The sequence below is a fragment of the Sus scrofa genome, unplaced genomic scaffold (assembly GCF_000003025.6).
Source record: "Sus scrofa isolate TJ Tabasco breed Duroc unplaced genomic scaffold, Sscrofa11.1 Contig627, whole genome shotgun sequence".
NCBI classification, from domain to species: domain Eukaryota; kingdom Metazoa; phylum Chordata; class Mammalia; order Artiodactyla; family Suidae; genus Sus; species Sus scrofa.
Window position 1 is genome coordinate 29,842 of NW_018085270.1, and position 12,759 is coordinate 42,600.

Below are 12,759 nucleotides of genomic sequence, written 5' to 3' on the forward strand. Positions count from 1 at the left end.
TTAATTTGTCCATGTTTTATCTAGATGTTTTAAAGTCAGATAAAAATCTCACTTATTCTATAACATTTTCCTAAACATACATTAAAAATAACTGTAAATATAAATACAATACTGTTTGATGAAAATGATGTATAAAAAGATACAATAGTGGAGAGACAAAACTTTAAAAAATCACAGATAGGAATTCCCTGGTGGCCTATCAGTTAAGGATCTGGCGTCACCACTGCTGTGGCTTAAGTCAATAGATGGGTGAGAACTTCCATGTACCTTGGGCACAGCCAAAAGAAATAAAAAGTTCCAGATAAACAAATTCCTATGCAGTTAAATAAGGATGTGAAGTCACTGGTAAATCAAAAATTGGAAAAAAAGAAGATTAAAAATTGGATAAAGAAGTCATGGTATACAAGAATTAAAAGTAATGAAATATCATGAGAATGACATAGAAAAGATCAGAGATCTAGCACAGAATTAAAGAGCTTACATATAATCTATGGAACCTTGCAATCTGAATTTATAGCTTCACAATCTCAATAACTCATTTAAGGAATTGATAACTTTTTGATCTTTAGAAGCTCCCATAGTTATTAGCAGACAATAGCGATGAATGATTAACAATATCTTAAAATACGGATACTAAAATTTCCTTTGTCATAAGGTTTGGGGATAAGTACTAAATGATTTGTGGGTGTAAATGCTTACTTTAGTGTTTGGCATAAAGGCCCATTAAGGATTAGTTGGAATTATTATTATATTACCTCATTGGACACAACAGACCTGGGGTTATTTTGGAATTAAGAGCCATAGTGATATCTTAGCCCTGAGGAGCTTTGTGTGACACCTCACACGATGGATTTGAGAACTTAGAGAAACAGAGTATGTGAAAATTGTGCCTTGTAAGCCTACATGTTGCCCCTAAACTTTTAAGTCTCTGGTCCTCAACGGAAATACAATGTTGTATTTGTAGCTACATACAATTAAGTAAAGCATTGATAAAAGACCAAGGTCTTACATAAAAATAACATAAGTCCCCCGATAAAGAAAAACTCCTACAAGATAGGTAATAAAATTTGACATGAAAAATCAACTGCGTGGTTTGAATGAAGTAGTTATGCAAGAAAATGGATATCCAACAACAAATGTTTGAGTTGGGGGAAACATGTTTATAGCTAAATTCTCTCAGTTTATACTTCAGCCAGCTGTCATCAAAGTGTTTAAGTTTCTTGCTCAATTCTAAATGACCAAGATGGATTTAAATATTAAAAGCCTTCTTAGTCCCCATGGAATGATGTAATTATTCAACTATAATAATATACTTGCATCTGGACAAGCCTATCTTGATGATGCCTAAGGGCTAGGTTTTCTCCACCTCCTCCTTGTGCTAGAGCTAACTGCACGCTTTCATACTTCTTAACATTTCAGTAAGGCCTTGCAGCAGGGATTCAAAAAAAGACCTATCTGAATCCTAAGACCAGCCACATCTACTTTATTGGTCACCTGAAGATAGGAACAAATAAACTTCATTTTAACTGCCTCCTTAGCTGATATTTCTGCAAATCAAAGTATAAAAGCATTACTTTGGAGCATCTGAAACACAGTCGCTTCTGCTTGGCATTCAATCCTTACCAGAGCCCAAGGACATGCTCATTGTCATCTTTATCACACAGAGTACTAGATTCCATTTCAGAAAGGTTGGTTACTTGCTTAAGGTAGCTGTCTTTATGCTGTAGGGTCATGAGGAGAAATTGTCCCCTGGTGTCACATCTTTTAATTATCCTCCCCCACCCACCCAAGTGACTGCACCCAATCTTCTATGAATGGATGCTTAATTGTGTGCATATAGTCCCACTATACACAATTGCGTTTGTCATTTCTCAAACTCTTTCTACCTTTCCTGCCACTGCTCCGATACAGGGGAAGCAAACTGCAGATAATGGAACGAATTAACAAAAGCCATCCAGAAGAGTTTATTCTACTTGGCTTTGCGGATCGTCCCTGGCTGGAGCTTCCTCTGTTCATTATTCTGCTTCTAACATACCCCATGGCCATGGTGGGAAACATAGCCATCATTCTGGTGTCCACCTTAGACTCCCGTTTGCACAGCCCCATGTATTTCTTCCTCACCAACCTCTCCTTTCTGGACATGTGCTACACCACAAGCATTGTCCCTCAGATGCTGTTTCACCTGGGAGGATCTGAGAAGACAATCAGCTATCTGCGCTGTGCTGTTCAGCTTTATTTCTTCCACATAATGGGAGGCACAGAATGTCTGCTTTTGGCTCTTATGTCTTTCGATCGCTACGTGGCCATCTTCAAGCCACTGCACTACACCCTCATCATGAATCGGCGCACCTGTATCCTACTGGTGGCCACTGTGTGGCTGGGTGGAATAACCTACGCTGTCTCAGAGGCCACTGTCACATTACACTTACCACTGTGTGGTCACAACACACTGGATCACTTGATATGTGAGATTCCTGTTCTGATAAAGGCCGCCTGTGGTGAGAAGGGCTCCAATGAGCTCACACTCTCTGTGGTTTGCATTTTCATGTTAGCTGTGCCACTATGCTTCATTCTTGCTTCCTATGCTTCTATCGGACATGCTATATTTAAGATTAAATCTTCGGAGGGAAGAAAAAAAGCCTTTGGCACATGTTCCTCCCATCTCATTGTAGTTTTCTTCTTTTATGGCCCAGCCATTAGCATGTACCTTCAGCCCCCCTCCTCCATCTCTAGGGACCAGCCCAAGTTCATGGCTCTCTTCTATGGAGTGGTGACTCCTACACTCAACCCTTTCATCTACACTCTGAGGAACAAGGATGTAAAGGGTGCCTGGGGCAACCTGGTGAGGAGCGTTTTCACTTCCAAGTGATAGTTCGCAGACATCGAATGACATTATTTGACAAGTGAGTAGGTACATAGGAGTTTCTCTGACAAATCATTCTCATCTCATTTTTCCTCAGATCATGTTATTCTTCTTGCAAAATATGTCATATTTCTAATGCTCTTTCTAATGGTGTTAGGCAAGGGTGATACTTGGCTAGTATACACCAGTTAGGCCAATCCGTGGAAATATACTACAAATAGTCTACACTGGTTAATACATACTGAAATAGTAACTATGTCAAACAGTATTTAAAAAGTACTATATATTACAATACAAACTAATTAGTTAAAGTTAATAATCAGAAGACAGCATGGTAACCATTCACCAATGGATTTCCTATGACAGTGCCACCTAAGAACAATTTCATCACTCTCGGCAAGACTGGTCACATCCAAGTGGGCAGCACAGTGCCAGTGTGCATTCCGAGTGAGGCACTCTACACCTCAGACCAACCGTGAGTCTCAGAAGGCAATCAACCTCAACTTACGTAGATCCTATTGCTTCTTTAGAAGCACACTGACCCTTGTTTAACTAACAAGTGTACAGGGTTTGTATTTTTACCTAAAGGATCTATTGTTGAATATTAAAATGGACAAAATGTGTGCCTAAGTTTCTTAACATCCCTTTTAAATATTATAAGCATGAACCTTCTGAGAGAATCATGAACCACAACCTGGAAACATTTTGTGCATAATGGAAATAGCCCAGAATGCCTTTTGAAATCCTTCAAGAATCTTTTACAAGAAGAAGCAATTTGCATTTCTAGAAGGGAAAGCAACTTGCTTACTTTAAGCAATTGAGTATCTCTTTGATGCTCACAATCTGTATCATGACAAATTCAAAGTACTGAACTGAGCTCTAGGGTTCATATCTAATAAACTTTTGTCACAAAATTAGTTACACTTTTAGAGCAAATTAAAGAGTTTATGGTTACTTGCTGTTAAATTAATAGGATGAGAAATCAACGTAATGGTTGTGTAGTGAAGAAACTAGCAGCTAAGAAAAACAAGAACCATTTAGACTTCTCTGGCATGGGTTCGGGTATGATCAAAATCTAAGCAAACCACTGGATGAAAAGTTGCATGTTATCCTGAACAAGAAACAATTTGAAATCATATCTAATGTTTGATTTAAAAAAGAAAAAAGCAGATCATAGGATGCTTGATCCAGTTCTTGAGACAAACAGACTTTGGTTTCTCTCATTTGGAAAATATTCTAAATAATTTTAAAATTTAGCTGTTTAAATAATTTAAATTTTGGCCTGAGTTTTGGCCTGAATGCCCCCCCAAAAATTTTTTTAATTTCACACACACACAGGGCAATGAAAGTAAAAAATTCTGTGATGTTAGATAATGTCTCTGATCATTTTGAGTAACGATATCCTTGATCACTTTGCTCTAAGCAGAAATTGGCACAACAGTGTAAATCAACTGCACTTGAATAAAAAAGAAATAATAAAGACACCCTTTGTCTTAGTCTTAAACACAGAGGAATGTGATAATTTTCAGTTTGGAGGGCAAAATCCAGGAAGATTTGTGTCAAAAGCTTAGCGATGAGACTGTTGAGAGCTCTTCAGATTACTTCTTTATCTTTTACGTCTGTAAAGACAACTCATTTCAGAACTGGGCTTTCCAGACTCTGAAATATCAGGGCTTCCTAAAGGAAATACACACAAACATTTAAGCATAAAGAATATTGAGTGTAGTGGTAGGGGGAAAGTCACAGAAACATGTCCTTTTTACTAAACTACTTCACGTTTCCGCAGCATGTACGTTCAGTATATTCCAGCATGAAGAATACTGTCAGGAACCATTAAGAAGCTCTGTTGAAGGAAGTACATATTACATGTGAAGTTTAGCGTGTACTCTATCCTTGATGTAAAGCATGAGCAATCTCAAGAGTGCTTTCTCAAAGAAGTTGGTCAAAAGCTTTTCTTCTTTTCCCAACCAAGCAAATCTTTCCTGAAGAACAAAAGGAAGACAGCAAAATATTTTCACGTTTGTTCTAAAAGATCCTAAAAATGTAGACATGTATTTAGGACTGTCTTTAAGGGAGAAGTCAAAAAGGCTTCACTAGTTATTTTGTGACACAGCAGGTTAAGGATTCTGCATTATCACTGCAGAGGCTTGGGTTGCTGCTATGGCACAGGTTCGATTCCAGGCCCTGGAATTTCCACATGCCGTGGGTGCAGCCAGAAACAAACAAACAAAACCTTACCTATGATTTCCTTCACATTAGAGGTGTTCTCAGATCTGCAGAGTATAACTCCTATGCAACAAGTGCATCCTGCTCTAAGGGACAGGATTAAAACAAAATACATGCAAATCAGGAGTCCCCATGGTGGCACAGTGGTAATGAACCCATCTAGTATCCATGAGGACACAGGTTCGATCCCTGGCCTTGCTCAGCGGGTTAAGGATCCGGCATTGCACCATGAGCTATGGTGTAGATCACACATGCAGCTCGGACCCCAGGTTGCTGTGGCTGTGGTATAGGCCGGCAGCTACAGCTCCAATTCGACCCCTAGCCTAGAAACTTCCATATGCCACAGGTGTGGCCCTAAAAAGCAAAAAATAAACTAAATAAAATAAAGTAAATGCAAATGAGAATTCTGGTTCAATAAACGTCTTACAGCTACCATAAATCCAATGTCTACTCGAAAGGTGATATTCAGAATTCCAATGACTTGGAAGTGTCCCAGAGGCCACTAGGGCAGGAGTGGGGTAGGGGTGGAAGAGGGGGGAGATGAGAGGAGTGAGAAAGAGTTTCCACTAAAGCACACTAAGAGACAGATACATAAAGTTAATCAATGTGATCCTTGATTCGATCTTTGATTTATTTATTTTTTGCCACACCCATGGCATGTGGATATTCCTAGGCCAGGAATCAAACCTATGCCACAGCAGTGACCCAGTCGATGCAGTGACACCACTGGATCCTTAATCCACTGCACCACAAGGGAACTTCCTCAATCTTGTCTTTGGGAAATACTCTCAGGAACATTGAGGAATAGGTCGCATTATACTCTGTAATATTTCCGAAAAAAATATTTTAAATGTACATTCATATTATATTATTATAAACAGAAGATAATAAAATCCCCTGGTAAAAATTAACAATGTGAAATCTGGTGGTGCAATATACTAAGTCTCTATACCATTATTTTTTCCATAATTTTTATTATCTTAGTGGTTGAATTGTTATTGGAATATGATGGACTTAAATTTGAAAGTTTATTATGCTTGAAATCACTTGAAGCTGTCATGACATACGATAACCAGTGCCCTTCTAGCCCCACATTTGTAAAATAGAGATATAATATGCGAAGCTGAGACCAACAAAGGAAAAGAAAACGAGTGTATCTGGGGTGGAAGCCGTGCTGGTTTCTGTAATTGTTGATGGCATGCTTGTGCCAATCATCCTGCACTGCTGAGACATACGCAGAAGAGATAACTGAGCATGTGTTCAGAGAATATGCTGCACAGGAATAGGCATGAGAGGAAGTGGACAAAAACTGGGAGACAAGAGCTGTCTGGAAGGGAAGGAAAATTTTACTGGGATAAAGAAGAAGCTGGTCCTTCACTGCATTTAGCCTCCATTCTTAGCTGAGAAAAGGCTGCTCAGTTCTTCAGTAAAGTTGTCTGTGACTCAGATTCATGTGCGCTGGGTGATTGCCAATTTACTAATTCTTGGTTTTAGGTTTAGGGTTGGCAATGCTAGGATTTCGGACCTTCTAGATTACCCTGGGCATCGTTGGCCATGACAAAGGGCCTCAGAACTACAAAAATCTATTGTAGAGTTGTGGTCGTGGCCCAGTGGAAATGAATCCTTCTAGGAACCATGAGGTAGTGGGTTCGATCCCTGGCCTTGCTCAGCAGGTTAAGGATCCGGCATTGCTGTGAACCGTGGTATAGTTCACAGATGTGGCTCTGATCTGGCGTTGCTGTGGCTGTGGTGTAGACCAGCAGACGTAGCTCTGATTAGACCCCCTAACCTGGGAATCTCCATATGCTGCAGGTGAGGCTCTAAAAAGCAAAAAAATTAAAATTAAAATTAAAAATAAAAAATCTATTCTCATTACCCTGATTTCATCACATAAAAGTCAGTTAAACTTAAGCAAGTCATGTGGCTTCTTTCCTTCAGTTTTTGTTGTTGTTGTTGAAAAGCCAAAGTTAGGCTATTTATTTTCTCTCTCTCTCTTTTTTTTTTCTTTTTTTTTTTTTTTTTTGTCTTTTTGCTATTTCTTTGGGCCGCTCCCGCGGCATATGGAGGTTCCCAGGCTAGGGGTCAAATCGGAGCTGTAGCCACTGGCCTACGCCAGAGCCACAGCAACGCAGGATCCGAGCTGCGTCTGCAACCTACACCACAACTCACGGCAACGCCGGATCTTTAACCCACTGAGCAAGGGCAGGGATCGAACCCGCAACCTCATGGTTCCTAGTCGGATTCGTTAACCACTGTGCCACGACGGGTACTCCTCTCTTTTTTTTTTGAAGTATAGTTAGGTTCAAATTACATAAATTGTAAGTATACAAAATACAGTGATTCACAATTTTAATGGTTATACTCCATTTATGGTTATTATGAAATATTGATTATATTCTATGTGTTGTACAGCATATACTTGTAGCTTATTTTATACACAATTGTTTCTACCTCTTAATCTCCTACCACCACGTTGCCACTCTCCTCTTTCCTCTCCCCACTAGTAACCACCAGCTTGTTCTATCTGCGAATCTGCTTATTTTTTGTTACATTCATTAATTTGCTGTATTTTTTAGATTCCACAAATAAGTAGTATCATACAGTATTTGTCTTTCTCTGCCTGACTTATTTCACTTAGTATAATACCCTCCAAGTCCATCCATGTTGCTACAAATGGCAAAATCTGATTACTTTTTATGGCCATGTAGTATTCCATTGTGTACATATGTGTCTGTGTGTGTATATATATTCATTCCATGTGTTCCTGATCCATTTTTCTGTTGATGAATGCTTAGATTGTTTCCATATTTTGGCAATTATAAATAATGCTACTATGAACGCTATGGTACATGTATCTTTTTAAATTAGTGGGGTTTGGGGGGATTATACTCAGGAATGGAATCACTGGGTCATAGGATAATACAGCTGTTCTAATTTACATTCCTACCAATAGTGTAGGAGGGTTCCCTTTTCTCTATATCCTTGCTAACATTTATTATTTGTGTTATTTTTGATGATAGCCATCCCAACAGGTATGAGTCAATATTTCATTGTGGTGTGTGATACAACTGCATAAGATTCACATTAGTGGATTGAAAAGTTCAAAACAATAAACACAATAATGTATGTGTTAATCTTTGGGGGAATTTTGGTAGCTGACCTTTGTTTTGGATTACAAATTAACTGGAATATCATGGTAATATGGCTAGGATTCGATATCATATAGGCTATAATTATAGCATTCCAAGAAAAATAGTCTATACAAATTTTTTAAATTTATGTTTTCAAGCAGAAAAGAAAGAAAACAGATGCGAAATTTCAACTTTTTTTAAAGTTAGATAGTCAGAGACTCGTGTATTACAGGAAGTGTTGGAACGTCCATAAGCACAAGGTGGTTCAAAGAACTAAACTACATGGGGGGGGAGTTTTTTTTTTAATTCCCCCCTTTTGTTTGGCTTTTAGGGCTGCATCCAAAGCATATGGAGGTTCCCAGGCTAGGAGTCAAGTCAGAGCTGTAGCCACCAGCCTACGAGACAGCCATAGCAACGTCAGTCCCGAGCCATGTCTGCAGTCGACACCACAGCTCACAGCAATGCCGGATCCTTAACCCACTGACCAAGGCCAGGGATCAAACTGACAACCTCATGTCTCTGCTGCACCATGACAGGAACTCCTATCCCTTTTTTAATTAAAGTACAGTTTATTCACAATGTTGTGCCAATTTCTGCTGTACACCAAAGTGACCCGGTTCATACACACACACACACATATATATATATATATATATACACACATACACACACTCTTTTTCTCATATTATCTTCCCTCATGTTCTACCCCAAGAGACTGGATATAGTCCCCTGTGCTACACAGTAGGATCGCATTGCTTATCCCTTCTAAATGCAGTAGTTTGCATCTTACTAGCCCCAAATTCCCTCTCCATCTCCCACTCCCCCTACCTTGGCAACCACAAGTCTGTTCTCTATGCTTGTGAGTCAGCTTTTGTGTTGTATTAAACTATCGTTTTTGCCTTTAAAAGTCTTATTTCACCCTGTGATGGTTCACTCTATGTGGCCCCAATTACTTACTAGAAATTCTTTTATATACACAGTCTCGGTTCTTCATTTCTTGGACAGTAGGTTAAGGACAAAGGCACATAGCCCATATTACCGTTTATGTCGAGCTGGAGATAGAGAATCACAGACACACAAAGGCAGAGACATCAGAATCAGTGTGACTGCAAACCAACCAAGGAACTGAGGGGAAGTCTGAAAATGTGGTTTTCATTTTAAAAATTTAGGAAATAGGATTTGAATCAACCATATGAAAAGGTTAAAAGCCTCAAAACCACAACGGACAACGCGATCACCACACAAAACTCAGGTGTTTATTTTATGTTGAATTGTCCTTTAACCTTATTCCACGGGAGCTCCATATGGTTTCGAGTTTTAAAATGTTACATACATAGGACACTTCTTTCAAACAGAGAAGGTATCAATAACATAGGTCACAAAACTATTACTGTAATAAAAATACATTCATTTCTTTGGAAAACATATGCCTTGATCTTCATAATGAACTTACTAATCAGAACTGTTCAAATTAGACCAATTTCCTTAAGAAGGAAAAACACTACATTTTCATATAGCTTTCATCACAACATTTTCCAATATATTTTCACTAATTCTTTCAAATACCCATCAGATTTATCAAGTCACTTTAAGACCCTAGTACCCGGTTGCCTCCGTTTTTTTTTCTTTCTTTCTTTGTACTTGTTTGTTTTGTAGGTCCACACCCACAGCACATGGAGGTTCCCAGGCTAGGGGTTCAATCGGAGCTATAGCTGCCAGCCTACACCACAGCCACAGCAACACAGGATCCCAGCCATGTCTGCGACCTACACCACAGCCCACAGCAAAGCCAGATCCTTACCCCACTGAGCAAGGCCAGGGATTGAACCCAAAACCTCATGGTTGCCAGTCAGATTCATTTTTGCTGCACCAAAACAGGAACTTCCAAAACTTGTTTTCTTACTATTGATGGCATAATAAAGAATACATGCCAAAATTCCTCTCAATCGTAACTATTATTCAACAAAAGAGTAACTGTTGGAGAAAGGATTGAAGACATTTCACTGTATTTTTAATCAAATCCATGAGGATAAATTTTATGATGAATTCTGCCTAAAAAGCAAGAAATTAAAAGGCATATTCTAGGTTATTTAAAATTAATAAGATCAGGAGTTCCCGTCGTGGTGCAGTGGTTAACGAATCCGACTAGGAACCATGAGGTTGCGAGTTCGGTCCCTGCCCTTGCTCAGTGGGTTAACGATCCGGCATTGCCGTGAGCTGTGGTGTAGGTCGCAGATGCGGCTCAGATCCCACATTGCTGTGGCTCTGGTGTAGGCCAGTGGCTACAGCTCCAATTAGACCCCTAGCCTGGGAACCTCCATATGCCGCGGGAGCAGCCCAGGAAATGGCAAAAAGACCAAAAAAAAAAAAAAATAAGATCATCTCTCCATAAGAATTACACTAGCTGTTTTATCAATATTTAAAACAACTCCTCCCTTGGCGTTCCCATCATGGCACAGCAGAAACAAATCCTACTGGGAACCATGAGGTCCGATCTCTGGCCTCGCTCAGTGGGTTAAGGATCTGGCGTTGCCGTGAGCTGTGGTGTACGTCACAGACGCAGCTCGGATCTGGCATTGCTGTGGCTCTGGCATAGCTAGAAGCAACAGCTACGATTAGACCCACTGGTGAAGAGATGCTCCATTATGCTCTTAATGTCAAAGTATACAGGCTCACTCTCACCCCACTAATCTTTTTGCTGCCTCTCTTACATCTTTGTTTCGCAAGGTGTAGATTAGAGGGTTGAAGCTGGGTGTGACAACAGTATAAAGGAGGGCAGTGAACTTGCCTCCATCTTGAGAACTTCCTGATGGGGGCTGAAGGTATATGCACATGGCTGGAATGAAAAACAGAGATACAACCATAAGATGGGCTCCGCATGTCCCAAAGACTTTCTGAAGTCCAGCTGTTGACCGCATCCTCAGCACAGCACGGGCAATCGCACCATAGGAGCTGAGAATGAGGATGAGAGGTATGAGAACAAAAACGGAGCTCGTGACCATGAGGGCCAGCTCATTAGCTGTCTTGTATCAACACAAGACAGTCGCAGCAGTGCTGGAACTTCACAGAAGAAATGGTCCACTTGGCCATGTCCACACAGGGGTACCCAGGAGGTAAATGAGGAATGAAGTGCCGAGTTGGTGAAGCCACTTACCCAAGAAGCCACAGCCAACAGATGGCAGAAACGAGGGTGCATGAGGACAGTGTAATGCAAGGGTCTACATACAGCTGCATAACGGTCATAGGACATCACCACCAGCAGCACACATCCTGTGGATCCCAGTGCAAGGGAAAAGTAAAGTTGAGTCATGCAACCTACATAAGACATGGCTTTTCCTGGGCCCCAGAGGTTGACCAGCAACTGGGGGATGAAGCTGGTAGAGATCCAGAAAAGACAGGTTTGAGAGGAAGAAGTACATGGGAGTGTGCAGATGGGAGTCCAGGTATGATACGATAATGATGAACAGGTTGCCTGTCAATGTCATTAAGTAAAACATTGAGACAACCACAAAGAGTACTACTTCCACACGAGGCCAATTGGAAAAACCTAGCAGGACAAAGTAGCCTCCAGAAGTTGCATTGAGTTTTTCCATCATCATTCATTTCCTGTTACCTGGCAAAAGAATTACATACACTCAAGATAAATGGAAATACAACTGCCAAAGCAATTTCGAGAAAAAAGAACACAGCCATAAGTACAACACTCCCAGACCTGAGATTTTACTACAGAGCTACAGTCATCAAAGCAGCATGGTACTGGTACAAAAGCAGACACATACATCCATGGAACAGAAAGGCCCAGAAATAAACCCACTCACCTATGGTCAATTAATCTCCAACAAAGGGGACAGGACTATACAATGCACAAAAGACAGTCTCTGCAGCACATCGTGCTGGGAAAACTGGACAGCCACATATAAAACAAGGAAACTAGAACATTTAATCACACCACATACAACAATAAACTCAAAATGGCTTAAAGATCTAAATGTAACAACAAAACCACAAAACTCCAAAAGAGAACATAGGAAAAACACTCTTTGAGATAAATCATAGCAATATTTTTTGGATCACTCCCTATGGGAAAAGAAATAAAAACAAAAATTAAAAGGGGGGACCTAATTTATCTTAAAAGCTTTTGCACAGCAAAGGAAACCACGGACAAAACAAAAAGATACCCTACAGAAAGGAAGAAAAGTTTTGCAAATATGTGACCAACAAGGAGTTAACATACAAAATATCCACAGAGTTCAGGTACAATTCCCTATCAAAAAAAAAAAAAAAAAAAAAGAACAAATAACTCAGTCTTAATACGAATAGAAGACCTGAAGAGAAATGTTTACAAAGACATACAATTGGCTAACAGGCACATAAAAAGATGCTCAATTATTAGGTAAGTGCAAATCAAACCAACAATGAGATATCACATTACATCTGTCAGAATGTCTATCATCAAATAACAACATTTGTTGTTTACAAATAACAAATGTTGAGGAGGAGTTGGGGGGAAGGGAACACTTGCATGCTGTTGATGGGAAT

The 12,759-nt window shown here is 39.8% G+C and overlaps 1 protein-coding gene and 1 pseudogene across 1 annotated transcript; one reads left to right on the plus strand and one right to left on the minus strand.

Moving 5' to 3' along the window:
• The first annotated feature begins 1,895 nt into the window (after positions 1-1,895).
• Positions 1,896-2,991, plus strand: LOC110259010 (olfactory receptor 2B11-like). Its single transcript, XM_021082308.1, has one exon. It carries the CDS (start codon positions 1,931-1,933, stop codon positions 2,867-2,869), a length of 939 nt encoding a protein of 312 aa, XP_020937967.1. The 5' UTR covers positions 1,896-1,930; the 3' UTR covers positions 2,870-2,991.
• A 7,907-nt stretch (positions 2,992-10,898) lies between these two features.
• LOC110259011 lies at positions 10,899-11,916 on the minus strand (annotated as a pseudogene).
• Between the last annotated feature and the right edge of the window lie 843 nt (positions 11,917-12,759).